Source organism: Pituophis catenifer, unplaced genomic scaffold (assembly GCF_029215685.1).
Source record: "Pituophis catenifer annectens isolate HBS135680 unplaced genomic scaffold, rPitCat1.0.hap2 SCAF_2, whole genome shotgun sequence".
NCBI lineage: Eukaryota > Metazoa > Chordata > Lepidosauria > Squamata > Colubridae > Pituophis > Pituophis catenifer.
The window spans coordinates 23,394,979-23,411,477 of NW_027256882.1; the positions used below are offsets into that span (position 1 = coordinate 23,394,979).

Consider the following 16,499-nt stretch of genomic DNA (forward strand, 5'->3'; position numbering starts at 1 on the left):
GTATTTTGCTCTGGGAAGTAGGGAGGGGGGTGGGTGGGAGGGAGAGGATTGGGGAGGGGGAGGGAAGGGGGGATATATATGTAAACTTTTTAAAACTTTTCAATTAAAAAAAAAGGGAAAGGGAAAGGGAAGGTCAGCTCTGCAGGGGGGATCCCAGCATTGCTTTGATTCGGGATGGGGGTGGGGGGAGGGAATATAGTCTTCCAGTATTGTTTGGGCTATTTGGAGAGCAGAAGAAAATAAATCTTCCTCGCTCCTTCACTTCTTTTATCTTCATCCTGAAGTTGTCCCTCCATCAGTGTAGGGTTTTCAGAAGAAGTCACTTGTCTGGGATGGTATAGTAGGATCACTTGTTAGGACAGGGGTTGGGCTAGAAGACCTTCAAGTTCCCTTCCAATTCCTGTTGTTCACGATATAAAATAGATGTTGAGACTAGTAAGGGTGCAGGGAAGAACAGGAAAGATAAGTAGGGGACTGGAGGCTACAGCATAAGAGGAAAGGTTGCAAGAACTGATTATGTCTAGTGGAAGGAAGAGAAGGAATAGAGTGAGAGAATGGCAGACTTCCAATATTGGAGAAGCTGTCAGAAAGAAGAGCGGGACAACCTATGCTCCAAAGCACCTGAAGGCTGAACAAGAAGCAATGGCTGGAAAATAAACTAGGGGATTATCCAGCCCAGAACTAAGGAGAATTTCCTGAGAGAACCATTAACCAGTGCAACGGCTTCCCTCCAAAAGTTGTGGGTGCTCCATCAGTGGAGGGTTTTCAGAAGAAGTCCCTTGTCTGGGATGGGGTAGTAAGATCACTTGCTAAGGCAGGGGGTTGGGCTAGATGACCTCAGGGCTCCCTCCCAACTCTTCTTCTGAAGGTTTGCTCATTCGGGGCTTGAAAGTTATACAAACCGACCAGTTACCCACAGTCAGCAAACCACGATGAAAGCAAAGCTTATGGGACGGTGTTTCCTGACGCCCCGAAGGGCACAAAAGGGGGAAATTGTAGCCTCTCCCGCGTCCAAGTCCCCCCCCCCTCCCCAAACAATCCTGGAAGAAGCCTCTCTGGACTCCGCCCGGCTGGGAAAGAAGCGGCTCCTCCTGCTCCCTCCGAGAGGGAAGAAGCGCTTCCGGACCCCCGAAACTGTAGCAGCTCCCAGCGGAAGAGAGGAAGGATGGGCTAGAGCGTCTTCTCACCTCCCACAGTGGAAAATGGGCCGGAAAAGGCGGGGAGAAGCCTCTGGGGCCTCTCTAGGAACGTCCTGTCATTCTTCCTCCCTCTCTGTGGTTTCCCCACTTGCGGCTGGGCGAATTCTTGGCTGTCCGGCAAGGCTGCTCCTCGGCCCCGCTCCGGGCAGGTGGGGCTCCCGCTCTCCCTGGGGCTGCCCGGAGGAAGGTCGCCCCGAGGGCCCGCTGAGCCAGGGGTGCCAGGAGGGTCCCGGGTGGATGCGGGGCTGGACGGGGAGCCTCTGGGCAAAGGGGGGGGGAGAGGGGAAGCCCCGCCCCACGGAGGGCAAAGGGCGGGGCTTCTCTTTCCAGGGTCTCAGGGGGGATTATGGGGTCCATGCAGGAAATAGCCGCCGCCTCCCTTCAATCGGGGGTGGAGGGTTTTCTTTATTGGGGGGAAAAGGGTTAAATGGCTTGAATTGAGCTCATTTCCTCCCAATGCAGAAAAGATCCACTTTCTTTCCGCTTCATCTAAATGGAGAAGAATTGATGTTCTTTGCTTTTATCTTAGTATTTTAATTGTTTACTTTTCTTTCTACAAAGCTGAGTAGGAAAAAAACCCATTATTTGCCTAGTTTTGCTCTGAAAGAGGCTGTGACGTGGCAGCCCCTCATTGGTGGGTTTCGTCCCTCAGAATAGGGCAGGAAGGGACCTATTCCTAAGCCTTGGCTAATGAAAGCCTCGGGAGTTATCTAATGCACGTTTTTATTGGCTGCAGGCCATCTCTGTTCCTGTCTTTGAGCTGAGGTCTGCAAGTTGCCTAACTCCTTGTTACTTTTATCAGCCTTCTAACCACCCAGAATTGTTACAAGCTTTACAACTGCATATTGCCAGACAAACTGCCCAATTACTGGCTTCCTGGTTTACTTTCAAGTGTGCGCATGACCTTGCTTTATTGTAGAAAACAGCCCATCACCCCAGCCATGCATAGCCAGCTTTTGTGGCTCTTGGTGTTTTCTGAGGGGAATGGGTATCTCTGCCTGTCTGTCTCTCTCTCCCTCTCTTTCTCTCTGCCTCTTTCTTTCTCTGTCTCATCTGTCTCTCTATCTGTCTGTCTGTCTATCCATCCATCCATCTATCCATGCTCTCCTGCCCGGCTTCACATATTGTGTGAATCCAACCACTTGGGCCGTGGCAGGTAAAGCCAAGCATCCATGCAAAATAAGGCAACTCCAACCTGGATCCTGTTGGGGAAATAATCCCCTTTCCTTCTCTCCCCGCATGGTGGGGGCCCTGGTGGCCTGAGGGCAGGTCCCTCCTTGGAGGCGGCCAGCAAGCAAACAAACATGGCTCTCCATCTGGAAGGCAGCAACACAGAGCCCCACCTCCAGCTGGTGAGAGCAGAGCAGGCAGCGATGGCTGGGAGGAACGCAAGAACCGAACATTTGGAGCCACCCTCAGCGGAGTTTGCAAGCGGGCTCAGCGGGGCTCCTTAGCAAGGAGGGGTACCCTGGCCCATTTGTTTCGCTTCAGCTCTGGGTGGGAACAGAGAAGGCAAAGGAAATCGGTGCCTCTCAGCGTTCACCCTCAAAGACTCCTGTGGGGGGACTGGGAGGGGAAGGTAAGGGGTGGGGCCAGCCAGTGGTGGGATCACCCAACAGGGAGCCACAGCGGAGGGACGAAAGAGCCGGAGCCAGGGGTTGTCGACAACTGTCCTATACCATTTCAGACGGGTTGCTGTCCATTCGTTTCTTTAAAGCCTCCAATGTTGTAGCAGCCACAACTTCGGAAGGCCAGTTGTTACACTGATTAATTGTCCTCATTCTTAGGAAGTTTCTCCTTAGTTCCAGGTTGCTTCTCTCCTTGATTTCTTTCCATTGTTTCTTGTCCTGCCCTCAGGTTGACCTCTTCTTCTTTTTTGGCAGCCTCTCAAATACTGTAATAGCAATCATGTCACCCCCAATCCTTCTTTTCTCTACCTTAGACTAACCATTTTTGTCAAAGAACAAAATAAGATTGCTTTGGCATGATCTGGTTTTAACAAACCATAATGGCTTTTAATTATAACTTTTGTTTCTAGATGTTAGCAGATCTGTGTTTTTATTATCTTTTTCAGGATCTTCCCAGATATTGAGTTTGGGCCGATTGGTTTGTAGTTTCCATGGTCTCTTTTTATTTCTTCCTTTCTTGAGAATGGGAACCACATCCGCTCTTTTCAGATTCATTGTTGTGTCTTTGGTCTCCATGTGCAGGAGAAGAATTTCTGCTGCATCTTTGATTTTTGCTTCAGGGAGATAACATACCTGCCTAGATTGACTATCTGCTCTGTTTTGCCTCTTTTTTAGAAACTGTTGAAGGCTGCTCTTTTGTGGGTGACTGCATATTCCCTTCTAGGGGGAGAACATGACAGTGATTGTTCAGTTCCAGAGGGGCTTCATTGGAGTGGAGGAGGAGCCATTGCTCTCAGTTGTTGTTTTCTTCCAAAAATGACACGCTTCCATCGGTCTTCCTCTTTAGGTTCATATATAGGGTCAATTTTTTTAAATGGAAGCTGTTTCTTCGCTATTGTGTTCAAACCGCATTGGTGGCCCCAATCAATGTATTTGCATCCTCCCTAAACTATAAAACAACAATAGGAAGCCATTCTTGGAGGGAGACATAGTCAATCTGTCCTGGCCCAAAGAACAGTGTCCATGAATACCTACATGGGTTGTACTCTGTACACAAGTAGATCTTCCTGGCACATATAAATCCTATGGGGGCTCTTTGCAGTTTGTCTCACTTCATGTAGCATCACCGACCCGAACACAGGGCAAAAAGGAAAAGGCAGGGATCATCCCCAGTTCAGGCAGACAAATGGGGGGCAACAGGGAGTCTGTCAGCCATCATGCTAAGAAAAGGGAAGGGGAGTCCAGCTCCGCAGGGGGGATCCCAGCATTGCTTTGATTCTGGGGGAGGGAATATAATCTTCCAGCTATTATTTCGGCTATTTGGAGAGCCAAAGAAACTGAATCTTCCTCTCTCCTTCACTTCTTTTATCTTCATCCTGCAGGTGCCACCAAGAAACCCTTTGGACAAAGTTCTGCTTGCAGGACCCAATCTGGGTCACTCACCGGGACCAGAGGTTTCATCTTCTCAGTTTTTGGATTCATGCTGGAGCCCATCCTCCTGCCCATCTTCCAACTTTTTGGCCAAAGTTCTGCTTGTTCGAGTTTCCCATGATGGAAAGCCCTGGAAGTGAGCAGCCCCTGGAAACTACGCAGAGGGGGGAACACTTTGACCAAAGGTCCCCTCAGAGGAATCAGGGGAAACTCTCCAGATGCTCCGAGTGTGGGAAATCCTTTGCTCACCGGTCCCTCCTTTTGATCCACCGGACGCTGCATAAGGGGAATGGATCCCACCTGTGTTTTCTATGTGGAAACGCCTTTCCTGGATTGTGGAGCTTTGCCAAACATCTCCGGAGCCACCCTGGACTGAAGCCTTACAAATGCGGAGAGTGCGGGGAGCGTTTTGCTAAAGGCTCGGACCTTGGAGCCCACCAGAGAATCCATCAGGGAAAGAGATCTCAGGAATCCTGGAAGCGCTGGGGAACATTTCCTGAGAGACGGCGTCTTTCTAAGCCTCAGAACAGCCCGACTGAAGAGAAGCCCTGCAAGTGTGTGCAATGTGGGCTGTGCTTTCCCCAAAACTCAGAGCTGCTTAAACATCAGCAAATCCACACCAGAGGGAAACCTTATCAATGTCTGGAGTGTTTTTCCAGCAAATCATGCCTGCTGAAACATCAGAGAATTCACAGTGGGGAAAGACCACATGAGTGTCCAGAATGTGGGAGATCTTTTGGCTACAAGTCAAGCCTAATTCGACATCAGAGACTTCACAGATCCTATCAATGCCCAGAATGTGAGAAACGATTTGTCAGTTCTTCTGAACTTCGGAGACACCAAAGGACACACAAGGGAAAAAAACGACATAAATGTAAGTCACCCCTAATTCGACATCAGGGAATTCACACTGGGGAAGGACTCTATCAGTGCCCAGAATGTGGGAGATCTTTTGGCTACAAGTCAAGCCTAATTCGACATCAGAAAATTCACAGTGGAGAAAGACCCTATCAATGCCCAGAATGTGAGAAAAGATTTGTGCTTTCTTTTGAACTTCGGAGACACCAAAGGACTCACACAGAAAGTCTATATAAATGTAAGGATTGTGATAAATGTTTTTCTTTTAAGGAAGCTCTTTTTCGACATCAGAGTATCCATACAGGGGTGAAGCCCTATATGTGCATCGAGTGTGGAACATTTTTCCGTATAAAAGAAAGCCTCAGGAAGCATGAGAATGTTCACAGAGGGGAAAAAAAGTTCAAATGTTTAGAATGTGGGAAAGCATTTACTCATTCATCATCCCTTAGAATGCACTGGCAAACTCATACGGGTGAGAAACTCCACAAATGCTCAGTGTGTGAGAAATCTTTCAGCCGGAAAGGTACACTTGTGATTCATCAGAGGATCCACTTAGAGAAGCAATATAAATGTCCGGAGTGTGAGAAAACTTTCCGTTGCAAATATTCTCTTAGAAAACATGAGATGATTCACAAAGGAGAGAAGCCTTTCAAGCCTGTGCAGAAAAATGAAATGTGCCCAGAATGTGGGAGATGTTTTGGCAGAAAGGCACACCTAATTCGACATCAGAGTCTTCACACCGGAGAAAGACCCTATGAATGCCCAGAATGTGGGAGATGTTTTGTCTATAAGCAACAACTAATTCGACATCAGAAACTTCACACTGGAGAAAGACCCTATCAATGCCCAGAATGTGAGAAAACATTTGTGGAGTCTGCTGAACTTCGGAGACATCAGAAGGGGCACACAGGAGAGAGGCCCTATAAATGTGGGGAATGTGGAAAAAGTTTTCTCACAGCAACACTGCTTCGAGTTCATCAGAGAATCCACACAGGGGAGAAGCCATACCTGTGTGTGGAGTGTGGGAAAGGTTTTTCCCAAAAACAACAACTTGCAAGGCATGAAAAGGTCCATACTCGAATGAAGCCATAGAGATGCATAGAGTGTGGAAATGTTTTGTTCAGAAGCAAGACATCAGAAAAATCACATTCGGTTTCCAAAATAGGAAAATGGAAGACAAAATAGAACTGATGAGGAAAAGTGATTTAGGAGAAATGATAGAAAAATAAGACATTTGGATACTGTTACAAAAAATACAAATTCAATGTCAAAATAATTCTGAAAAGGGATGGAATCAAATTGAAAAGGATCTAGTAAAATGGAAAAAAATACAATTGTCATTGATTATAGAAGTTCCATAATTAAAAGTGAGTATATTACTGGACTGATGTTTCTGTTTTAAACAATACCTATCTGGACAAGGGGTGCACCAAATAATCAATGACAGGAAGATACATGAGAAAAACCAAGAGTTTAATTTGAAACTGTTCAAGACCAAAGAGAAAGAGGATGATTAGGATCGCTTTGGATGAAAGAGTGGGTGTTGCTGAGAAATAAGAGGATTTTAACACAGGAAGGGTATGGCTTTTTTTAATGGTTCAGCTTCGACAATAGAAACATAGGCAGTGCCCAAAAACGACTTTGTGGGTCTCGGCACAAGAAGCATTTGATGGAAAAGAAAGAGTAGACCACAATAAATGGATAAAGTGTAATTTCCTGATGTCTTACACTTTTTGTCTCATTTCTTTGAATTGCTTTTCCCCATCAATTTGTCAATACAGGTAGTCGACTCAAAAAACAGTTCATTTAGTGACCTTTCAAAGTTACAGTGGCACTGAAAATGTTACTTATGACCATTTCTCAGCATCCCCATGGTCACGTGATCAAAATTCAGATCCGTGACCACTGATTCACATTTCTGACGGCTGCAGTGCTCCAGGATCACCTGATCCCCTTTTGCGACCTTTTCACAACCAAAGCTAAGGGAGAAGTCAGATTCACTTAACAACTGTGTTACTAATTTAACATCTGCAGTGAACCACTGTGGCAAGAAAGGTCGTAAATTGGGGAAAACTCACTTAACAAGCAAAGTTAAGGGAGAAACCAGATTCACAATTTCTTTCTGGCAAGAAAGGTGGTAAATTGTGGAAAACTCACTGAACAAGTATTTCACTTAACAGAAATTTTGGGCTCAATTGTGGTCATAAGAAGAGGCCTACCTATAGATGACAAACTGAGAGTTGTTAGAACATGAAGAATACGACCGACCTCTCTCTAAATACTAGAGTTTCTTTTTTGCTTTGTTATAGAGCAGTGATGGCTAACCTTTTTGCCATTGCGTGCCAAAAGCGGGGGGAGCGCAGGGGGGGTCACAAGTGCGCGTGCCCACACCCATAATTCAATGCGCCCCACCCCCCATGCATCCATGAACAACCCTCCCACGCTTCCGGCACGCGATAGCATGGTGGGCCCGGCAGGCCTGTTTTTCACCCTCCCCAGGCTCCAGAGGCTTTCTAGGAGCCTGGGGAGGGCAAAAAATCAACCCCCCCGGAGGCCCTCTGGAGGCCGGAAATGGCCCATTTTCTGACTTCCTGAAAGACTGGAAGACTCATTTTTCGCCATCCCCATGCTCCAGAGGCTTTTTAGGAGCCTGGGGAGGGCGAAAACAGCCTTCCCCACCCCCGGAGGCCCTCTGGGGGCTGGAAACAGCCTGTTTAGTGACTTCTGTTGGCCCAGAAGGCCTGAAAATCAGCTGGCCGGCGCACACATGCGCGCTGGAGCTAAACTAGGGCAACCGTCACGTGCCCACAGATATGGCTCCACATGCCACCTGTGGCACGCGTGCCATAGATTCGCCATCGCAGTTATAGAACCTCCGATTACAATCTCAGTCATACAAATGTTAACTGCACTACTAACGGGGGCAGCTTCCTGCCCACGTTAGTACTCCCTTGTCTTTCTTGGTGGTCTTAATTTGCCTCTTATTAATCGGATCCTAAACGAATGTACAACTGAACCTGTACATGGAACCATTTACAATGCTGTTACGACTCTGGGGCTGGAGCAGTTGGTAACGGACAACCCTAGGCTCAAGAATTGCTTAGATCTCATCTTCTGTAATACTTTAATTCAATTTATGGCTTATAAATTAAAGAACCATATTCCAACAGCGATCACAGCATGATAGATTTTTGTCTCAATTTGTGTCCTTGCAAACAGGGGCATAATGACGATACTTCAAAGTATAACTTTAAAAAAGCCAACTATAATCTCATAGCTGCTGACCTCGCATTCCTTGACTGGCACCTTCTGTTCAGAGTTTGTAAAACTGCAGATGACTAATATAACACTTTTTTTACTCTAAATCCATAGAGTCCTTAATCTGTACATATCAAAAATGACCTCTAAAACTAAAAAGAGCAAATTACCCATAGCAATAAGTAAGTTGCAATCCAAGAAAAAATCTCTTTGGTGAGAAGACAAAACTGGCTATGTACCTAACTTTAAAAGCCGTTACAAAGCCTTATGCCACCAGATAAAGGTTGAATGTACCAACCACTATTGCAGACAGAAGGAAGCAGTGCTAAACTTGGTCCACCTGAGCCATCTATAATTTTGTTAACACAAAACTTAAAGACTCAAAAACGATCCCACCCTTAAAAAGGTCTAAAGGGGATGGCTGTAACAATGATGCTGTTAAAGCCAACCTTTTCAGTACGTTCTCCAGTTCAGTCTTTGTTGACAGCAATGACTGCTGTCCCTCACTTCCTAGTTGCACCGTAAAAAATTGTAGTGATTTACTCTATATTGATTTTACAGTAGATCATATTGAAACGGAACTACAAAACCTAAAGCCATCTCTATCTACTGGCCCTGTTGGAACATGTGCCTACTTTTTGAAAAAGCTTGCTACCACCCTAGCTGAGCCACTATGCACAATCTATGAGGTATCTTTTCAAACCAGCTCTCTGCGCAACCTATGGTCACTAGCCACAGTTATACCAATCTTTAAAAAGGGGGACCCTAGTCTAGTCGAAAATTACAGAGCAATCTCCCTGTGTTGCCTCCCCTGTAAACTCATGGAATCAATTATAACCCAATCCATCATCTGCCACCAGAGAGAAACAACCTGCTATCTGACAAGTAGTTTGGGTTTAGAAAAAAATTGTCCTGCAATCTGCAACTCCTACACTGTAAAAGCATCTGGACCACATATATTGATCAGGGTAAAGCAGTAGATGCAGTTTCATAGATTTTTGTAAAGCCTTTGATTCAGTAGTGTGTGACAAACTACTGTTAAAAGTAAGTTCTTACGGCATCTCCGGATCCCTGCACAAGTGGATAGCCGTGTTCCTGTCCAACAGGCAACAAACAGCCAAAATAGGGAGGGCTCTTTCTGCTTTACATCAACGATCTATGCAATGAGGGCACCTGCCATCTGGAACGAGCTCCCCCGGGAGATACGGAGGATCCCGGATTTCCGCACTTTCCGCTGCGCCCTCAAAACATTTTTATTCCAGCAGGCTGGTCTGGCCTAACCTCCCTTTTAATTGCTTTTAAATCTGTTTTAAATTGGGGTGTTTTAAATTGGGCCAAAGTATTTAATGTATTTTAAATGGTTTTTAACGTTTTGTATTATGTGTATTTTACCTTTTTGGCTGTTCACCGCCCTGAGTCCTTTGGGAGCAGGGTGGTATATAAATTTAATTATAAATAAATAATTAAATTAAATTAAATTAAATGCAGCTGCATCCACTTCGCAAAAAATTATTTAATACCACTGACAATGCTGCCATACTAGAAAGCAACCTCAACTATGTCTTAATGGTCGCATAATTGGCAACTCCAAATCTCGATTTATAAATGCTCTGTCCTACACATTGGCAAAAAAAAAAATCAGAATCCGAATTACAAGTTAGGCGGTACTGATCTCACAGACGACTCTCACTTTGTCAAGGACCTAGGAGTACTCATCTCCAGACCTCGCTATAAAAGCATTGCCAAAAAGCATTAAGACTCGTTAACTTAATTTTGCGAAGCTTCTCTTCTGGTAATACTGTATTGTTAACTAGAGAGTATAAAACCTTTGCCAGACCAATTCTTGAATACTGTTCACCTGCTTGGAATCCCTATTGTATGTAGAGCAGGTCCAGGAGTATTTCATAGGAAGAGTACTGCGCTCCTCTGCTCACAATAGAAAGAACGTTGTCTTACCTGAACGTTCCTTTTCAGGGCACTGCGAATGCAATCCATCAACGGGTTGTTTTCCTCATCGCTTATCTTTGACTGGGTAATTTTTCAAATATTTCTCACCGTGCTGTGGCCACGCCCTGCTTTCCCATGATGCATCAGTCTTTGAACGAAGGCGCGACCACCTATGTAGGAAATCAGAACAAGGTAAGTAGCAAAAGAACCACGAAACTGGAACCAGTGGAAACACTAGAACAAAGCAACAAACAGGGTGGGAATGGATTGTATTCGCAGTGCCCTGAAAAGGAACGTTCAGGTAAGACAACGTTCTTTTTCCAGTGCACTGCTCATGCAATCCATCAACGGGATATACCAAAGTTCAGATCCCAAGGGTGGGAGACAAATTGCTCCCAGAGTCCTGGACTACAAGGACACTTTGCAGAACTTGGCGGCCAAAAGAAGCCTCAGCAGAAGCAAATGTATCAATCTTATAGTGTCTAATGAACGGTGTTACAGACGACCACGTGGCGGCTCAGCAGATGTCCGAGACAGATGCTTGCGTAGCCCAGGCGGCTGACATTGCCGCGCTACGCGTAGAGTGAGGCAAAATGCGAGCAGGAACAGGGTGTGACTGTTGTTCGTAAGCCGTGGAGATACACGCCTTAATCCATCTGCCCACAGTGGATGGAGATATCTTTTGACCCAAAGAAGATGGATGAAATGAAACCAAAAGGGCCTCAGACTTCCGGAATGATTCAGTCCTACGAATGTAACGACGTAAGGCCCTACGAACGTCGAGGGTATGCCAGTCCTTCTCACGTTGGTGCCTGGGCGATGGGCAGAAGTCCGGAAGTACGAGCTCCTGGGCACGATGGAAATAGGAGTTTACTTTAGGTAAGAAAGTAGGATCCAGATGTAAAATCACGGTATTAGGTTGGAATATGCAGAGATCCTTTCTAATTGATAAAGCCGTAAGTTCAGAGACTCATCTCGCCGAGGTGATCGCCAAAAGAAAAGCCATCTTGTAGGATAAATACTTGAGAGGTGCAGAACCCAGGGGCTCAAAGGGAGGAGACATAAGAGCCTGAAGAACAAGAGAAAGGTCCCAGGTCGGGTAACGATGAACAGGGGGTGGGCGAAGGTTCACAGCCCTGTGGAGAAAACCTTTAAGCAACGTGTGCAGAGATAGAGAAGAGTAAGGAGGACACCTGATGACCGTGGACAAAGCAGCAGTCTGACGACGAAGGGTGGATGGCGACAAGCCCTTGTCCAGACCTGATTGAAGGAAACACAAAACATCCACAATCTGAGCCGAGGTAGGATCAACTAAGTTGACAGCACACCAAGAACAAAAGGACTTCCAGGAAGACCCGTATATCCGAGAAGTCGAAGGTCTTCGGGAGGCCTGAATAGTATTTATGACAGAGTCTGGGATACAGTCCTTTCGCAGAATGACCCGCTCAAACGCCAGACGGCCAATTTGAGCCATCCTGGGTCTGGATGGTTGATGGCCCCCTGACGAAGCGAGAGACGTTCCGGCGGAATCACCCACGGTGGAAGGACCGACAATGCCACAAGGTCCGCGTACCATGGTCGACGTGGCCAATTGGGGGCCACCAAGAGAAGTTCTGCCCTTTTCTCCAGCAGCTTGCGGATCACCTGAGGAACTAGGAGAATCGGGGGAAAGGCGTATAAGAGCCCTGGTGGCCAATGGCACCGTAGGGCGTTGTGATCCTCTGCCGTCTGACACGGGTAACGAGTTACAAATCGCGGCAGTTGGGCGTTCGACGGGCTGGCGAACAGGTCCACGACGGGCATGCCGAAGATGAAAGAAGCCTTGCGAAAGAGACCGGGGTGTAGTTGCCATTCTGATTGGTCGATACTTTGTTTGCTGAGCCAATCGGCCCTGACGTTTTCCACACCTGAAATGTGATCGGCCCTCAACGATAGAACATGCATCTCCGCCCAACGTAGAAGCTGTTCGGATTCCAATATCAGGGGTCTCGACCGAGTGCCCCCCTCCTTGTTTATATGGGCCTTGGCTGCAATATTGTCCGTTAGGACAAGGATGTGATGACCTGACAACTGTGTCTGAAAATGACGGAGAGCTAGCCGAATGGCCCTCAGTTCCAACAGGTTGATGTTGAGTCATCTTTCGGAACCTGACCAGCGACCCTGCACTACTTGATCGTGTAGGTGGGCACCCCAGCCCAGGAGGCTGGCGTCCGAGGTCAGGGTCAAGCGGTCCAGAATCAAGAAGTGCGAGCCTTTGTGAAGCGCCAGACCTAACCACCAGCGGAGGGATAGACGAAGTTGAGGTGGAAGCAACACCTTGCGAAGAGAATCACTGTGGCCCGATCGTTGGAAGGGAAGTAGAAACCATTGTAATGGCCTCGTGTGACGACGAGCCCATGGCACAATTGAGAAACTCGAGACCATTTTCCCCAGCAGCTGTGAGAGATGAAGGAGAGGAATGGACCGTTGTGACAGAATTTGATGGATCAAGTCGCAGATGCTCTGGATTCTGTCCGGGGAAAGAAAGACCTGTCCTTGTATAGTGTCTATCACCGCCCCCAGGTGTAGCAGGGAGGTTGAAGGATAAAGGTGACTCTTTGGGAAATTTATTGAAAATCCGTGGTTCTGAAAGACCTCGATGACAAGTTGTAGATCTCGAGACGCTTGACCTCTGGAAGATGACAGAACCAGGATGTCGTCGAAATAACATAAGACCCTGACAGGGATCTTTCTGAGGGAGGCCGCCACTACCGCCACTAGCTTTGTAAAAGTCCTTGGGGCTGAGGACAAGCCAAAGGGCATGGCGCAATACTGATAATGGTCCTCCCCAATCTGGAACCACAAGAATTTTCAGTGTGCCGGCAGAACCGGAACATGCAGGTATGCCTCCCTGAGGTCGACCGACTGGAGGAAGTCCCCGCGACGAATTCCTCCAAGAATGGACCTCAGTGAGTGCATTTTGAACCTGCGGTAAGAGACGGACAGATTCAGATGTTTTAAGTTCAGGATGGCCCTCCAACCCCCGGAATGTTTTGGAACCAGAAACAGAGTTGAATAGAAACCCCTGCCCTGTTGATCCAGTGGAACAGGTTCTATTGCCTTGATGTGCAAGAGGTGGAGAACTTCCTTCCGTAACTGGCTTTCCAAATCGAGTGACTGGAGAGGAGGACAACGGACGTGGCGGGATGGAGGGCGATCCAGGAATTCTATAGCCAGACCGAAGGACACCGTACGAAGAATCCACACATCCGTGGTTGACTTTTCCCATTGATGACGAAAGAGTTGTAGACGACCACCAATGGGATCCAGCAAGGTGTAGTCATTTTCCCCTGCGGAATTGACGGAAACTGGAACCACGGAAGGGTTGTTTGGCCGTAGCGGTGTTTCTGGACCTGTCGCGAAAGCGTTGGCGATTGGACGAGCGGTCGTTTCCGTGAAAGTAGGAGCGTTGCGAATAGGGACCCCCGGATCCCGACGAGGCTCGAAAGGGCTGGCGCTGATAGTAAGGTGTATAGCGCCATTCAGGTTGGCGATAGGAGGAAGTTGGCATAACCTTACGTTTGTCCTTGTCTTCGACAAGGACAGGGTCGAGGGAGGAGCCAAAGAGAGATGGAGCCTTATATGGAGCCGCTGCCAGTTTCCATTTGGCTTTGGAGTCAGCTCTCCAGTTCCTAAGCCAAAACAAGCGCCATGATGTTACGGACGAAGCCAAAGCTCTTGAGGCGAATTTCACCAAGTTCAAAGAGGCATCCACCGAGTACTCAGTGGCAGTGACGATTTTGTTTATATCTTGGTGAAGGCGCATATCTTCCGGTGGTAATCTGTCTTGAAGTTGCCTCAGCCAGAGCAGTGTAGCTCGATTGAAAAAAGATGTAGCGGTAGCGGTCTTAATTGTCCAGGCAAGGGCTTGATGTTCTTTACGAAAGGAGAGCTCAGACTTCCTGTCCTCGGATTTGAGAGCATCCAAGGAGTCAGTGGAAACCAGCGAGGATGAAGACAGGTTCGCAATCGGAGGGTCAACCACCGGTAGAGACAATAAAGCGTCCAACTCTGGAGCAGCGCAATAGAGTTTCTTATCTAGAGCATTGGGTCCCATCAACGAGTCAGGTTGAGACCAGGGAGACTGCAACACATCAGAAAAGAGTTGAGGGCAGGGAATGCAGTCCTTGCCCGGCTTAGAAGACGAAAACAGGGCCTCGTGAGGAGTGGCCAAGGAAGCAGTGTCAGAAAACAAAGAAGGTGATGCAGCCATGTTGGTGGTCTGACGTGCTTTATGTAGAAGGGACTTAAACAAGGATGGCCTGAATAAGCCAGCAAAGGCGGGGACATCAGGTGCAAGCCCCTCATCCTCAGAAAATTCTAAGTCCTCCATTGTTTCATCCCCATGATCAGATTCATCCGACGAACTGGGTGCCAAACGTAAAGGAGATTTGGAACAAGTTGGAGCAGACGAATGAGGCATAGGAGGAGGAGCTATCGGAACCTGCTGGAGGGAAGATTGATGAATCCCAGCTGCCAGCAGAGAAGACAAGGCATTAGAAAGTAATGATTGTAAGTCTATCTGTGGTGCCAACAACTGTCCATCCGAACTACGAAGACCAGCAGAGGTCGGAGTAAAGGTTGCCTCCGGCCGACCCGAGGACAGAGGAGCTGGTCCCCCTAGGCCCACAGTGGAGACATCCGGCAACGACACAGAAGCCCGTTTGGACAGGCTGCCAGAAGCACCTGACTGTGTCGCGGTGGTGGCAGAAGGGTGAGTCGGAGAGGAGGGTAACACTTGAGAAGCTGAGGCGAGCGATGCTAGAGAAGATGGTCCCTGAGATACCAGTGCTGGATCAGTTGGGAACACAGAGGCCAAGGAGGCTTGCCTAGCCTTATCAAAATGATGCTCAAGAGCCTTGTGGCGGCATTGAGCGTCTTTATCTGCCGCCGCCGATGACCTAAGGTGGCGGGTATCCTCAGAAACCGAAGCAGGCCTCCCACGTGACTTGGACCTGTGTTTGGTATGAGCCCTAGGTGGGCTGGGCTCATGTTCCATGTCAGACGAGAGGTATGAATCCGCCATCTTGACACCACAATCCACTCCCTTTGATACTTGTTTGTTTTGGGGTTTTTTGGTTGTTTTTTTTATATTTTGTGGAAATAACAATATATACAGTTCAAGGAGATGAGGTAAAGGTAGTCGGAAACAACTGAGAGGGGCGAGATAAAAAGCCCAACAATTAGGGAGTAAATATAAGGAAAAATGGCGCTCGCCTGAGGCCCCTAAAAACTGGGACAGCAAGGGCAGCAATAAGAACTGAAAGGTGTAGCTAACAGGGAGTGCAGCTCAGACAGAGTCCAATCCTGGAAAGGTAATTAAAATTCCGCCTCAATTTGGTAGGGAACAGAACAAATAATCAAAATTCGCTGCAATTGAGGTAAACTCTGCTCCGACCGTTGGGAAGGAGAGTCTCGCAATAAAATGTTTGCCAAAGGCTGACCTAAAAATGGCGGCCGTTAGTATTCAAGATGACAGTTGTTAAGAGCGAAGGCCGCCACTAACGGAATCCCCTGAAGAGAATCTTTGTAGACAGGGGAACATTGAATATACAGGCGCCACCCGAAGGACAGACACCTATTTCGCTCACCACCGGCGAAAGGAAACATGCCTCCAGCCGATCCCGACAAGGCACCAAGTTCGAATTTGAAGCCGGCAACTGCAATTAGCACTCAGGAGAGGCGCGGAGAGGAGGACAATACATCAGAGCCTGCAGGGCGAACCATGCGGAGGGCTCTGGAGCCGCCACTACGAGAGCCCAAGGAAAAATAGGAAAAGAATGGTGTGGGGGTGGCTGCGGCAAACCGCCAACCCCTCACGCACACTGGCGGCTAGAAAGAAACCAGGGGATCGCCCCGAAGGATCGGAATCCCCAGCTGCGGGTGGACTGTCAGAAGCCCGGGCGGAAGGCGGGGGGAATGTCCCAACTTGAATCCCACGCCCTGCAGCTATAATAACAGGCTCTCACCGAAGTAAAACAATCTAAACAAAAAATAAAGAAAAACCTAATGCAGAAATGCTAAATAGCGCTATATAGAATCACCACGAAGAGAAATCCACACCAGTCTGCAAGCGACTGAGTAAAAAGACTGATGCATCATGGGAAAGCAGGGCATGGCCACAGCACGGAGAGAGATA

General features: G+C 47.7%; 1 protein-coding gene across 1 annotated transcript in view; it reads left to right on the top strand.

The window, feature by feature from the left end:
* The first annotated feature begins 1,187 nt into the window (after positions 1-1,187).
* The window catches only part of LOC139311833 (zinc finger protein 850-like), a 57,107-nt gene continuing 41,795 nt past the window's right edge, over positions 1,188-16,499 (top strand). The window contains exons 1-2 of the mRNA XM_070936355.1: positions 1,188-1,348; positions 4,210-5,840. Coding sequence (XP_070792456.1) covers positions 1,203-1,348; positions 4,210-5,840 — 1,777 coding nt within the window. The 5' untranslated portion in view covers positions 1,188-1,202. The remainder of the gene's footprint in view (positions 1,349-4,209; positions 5,841-16,499) is intronic.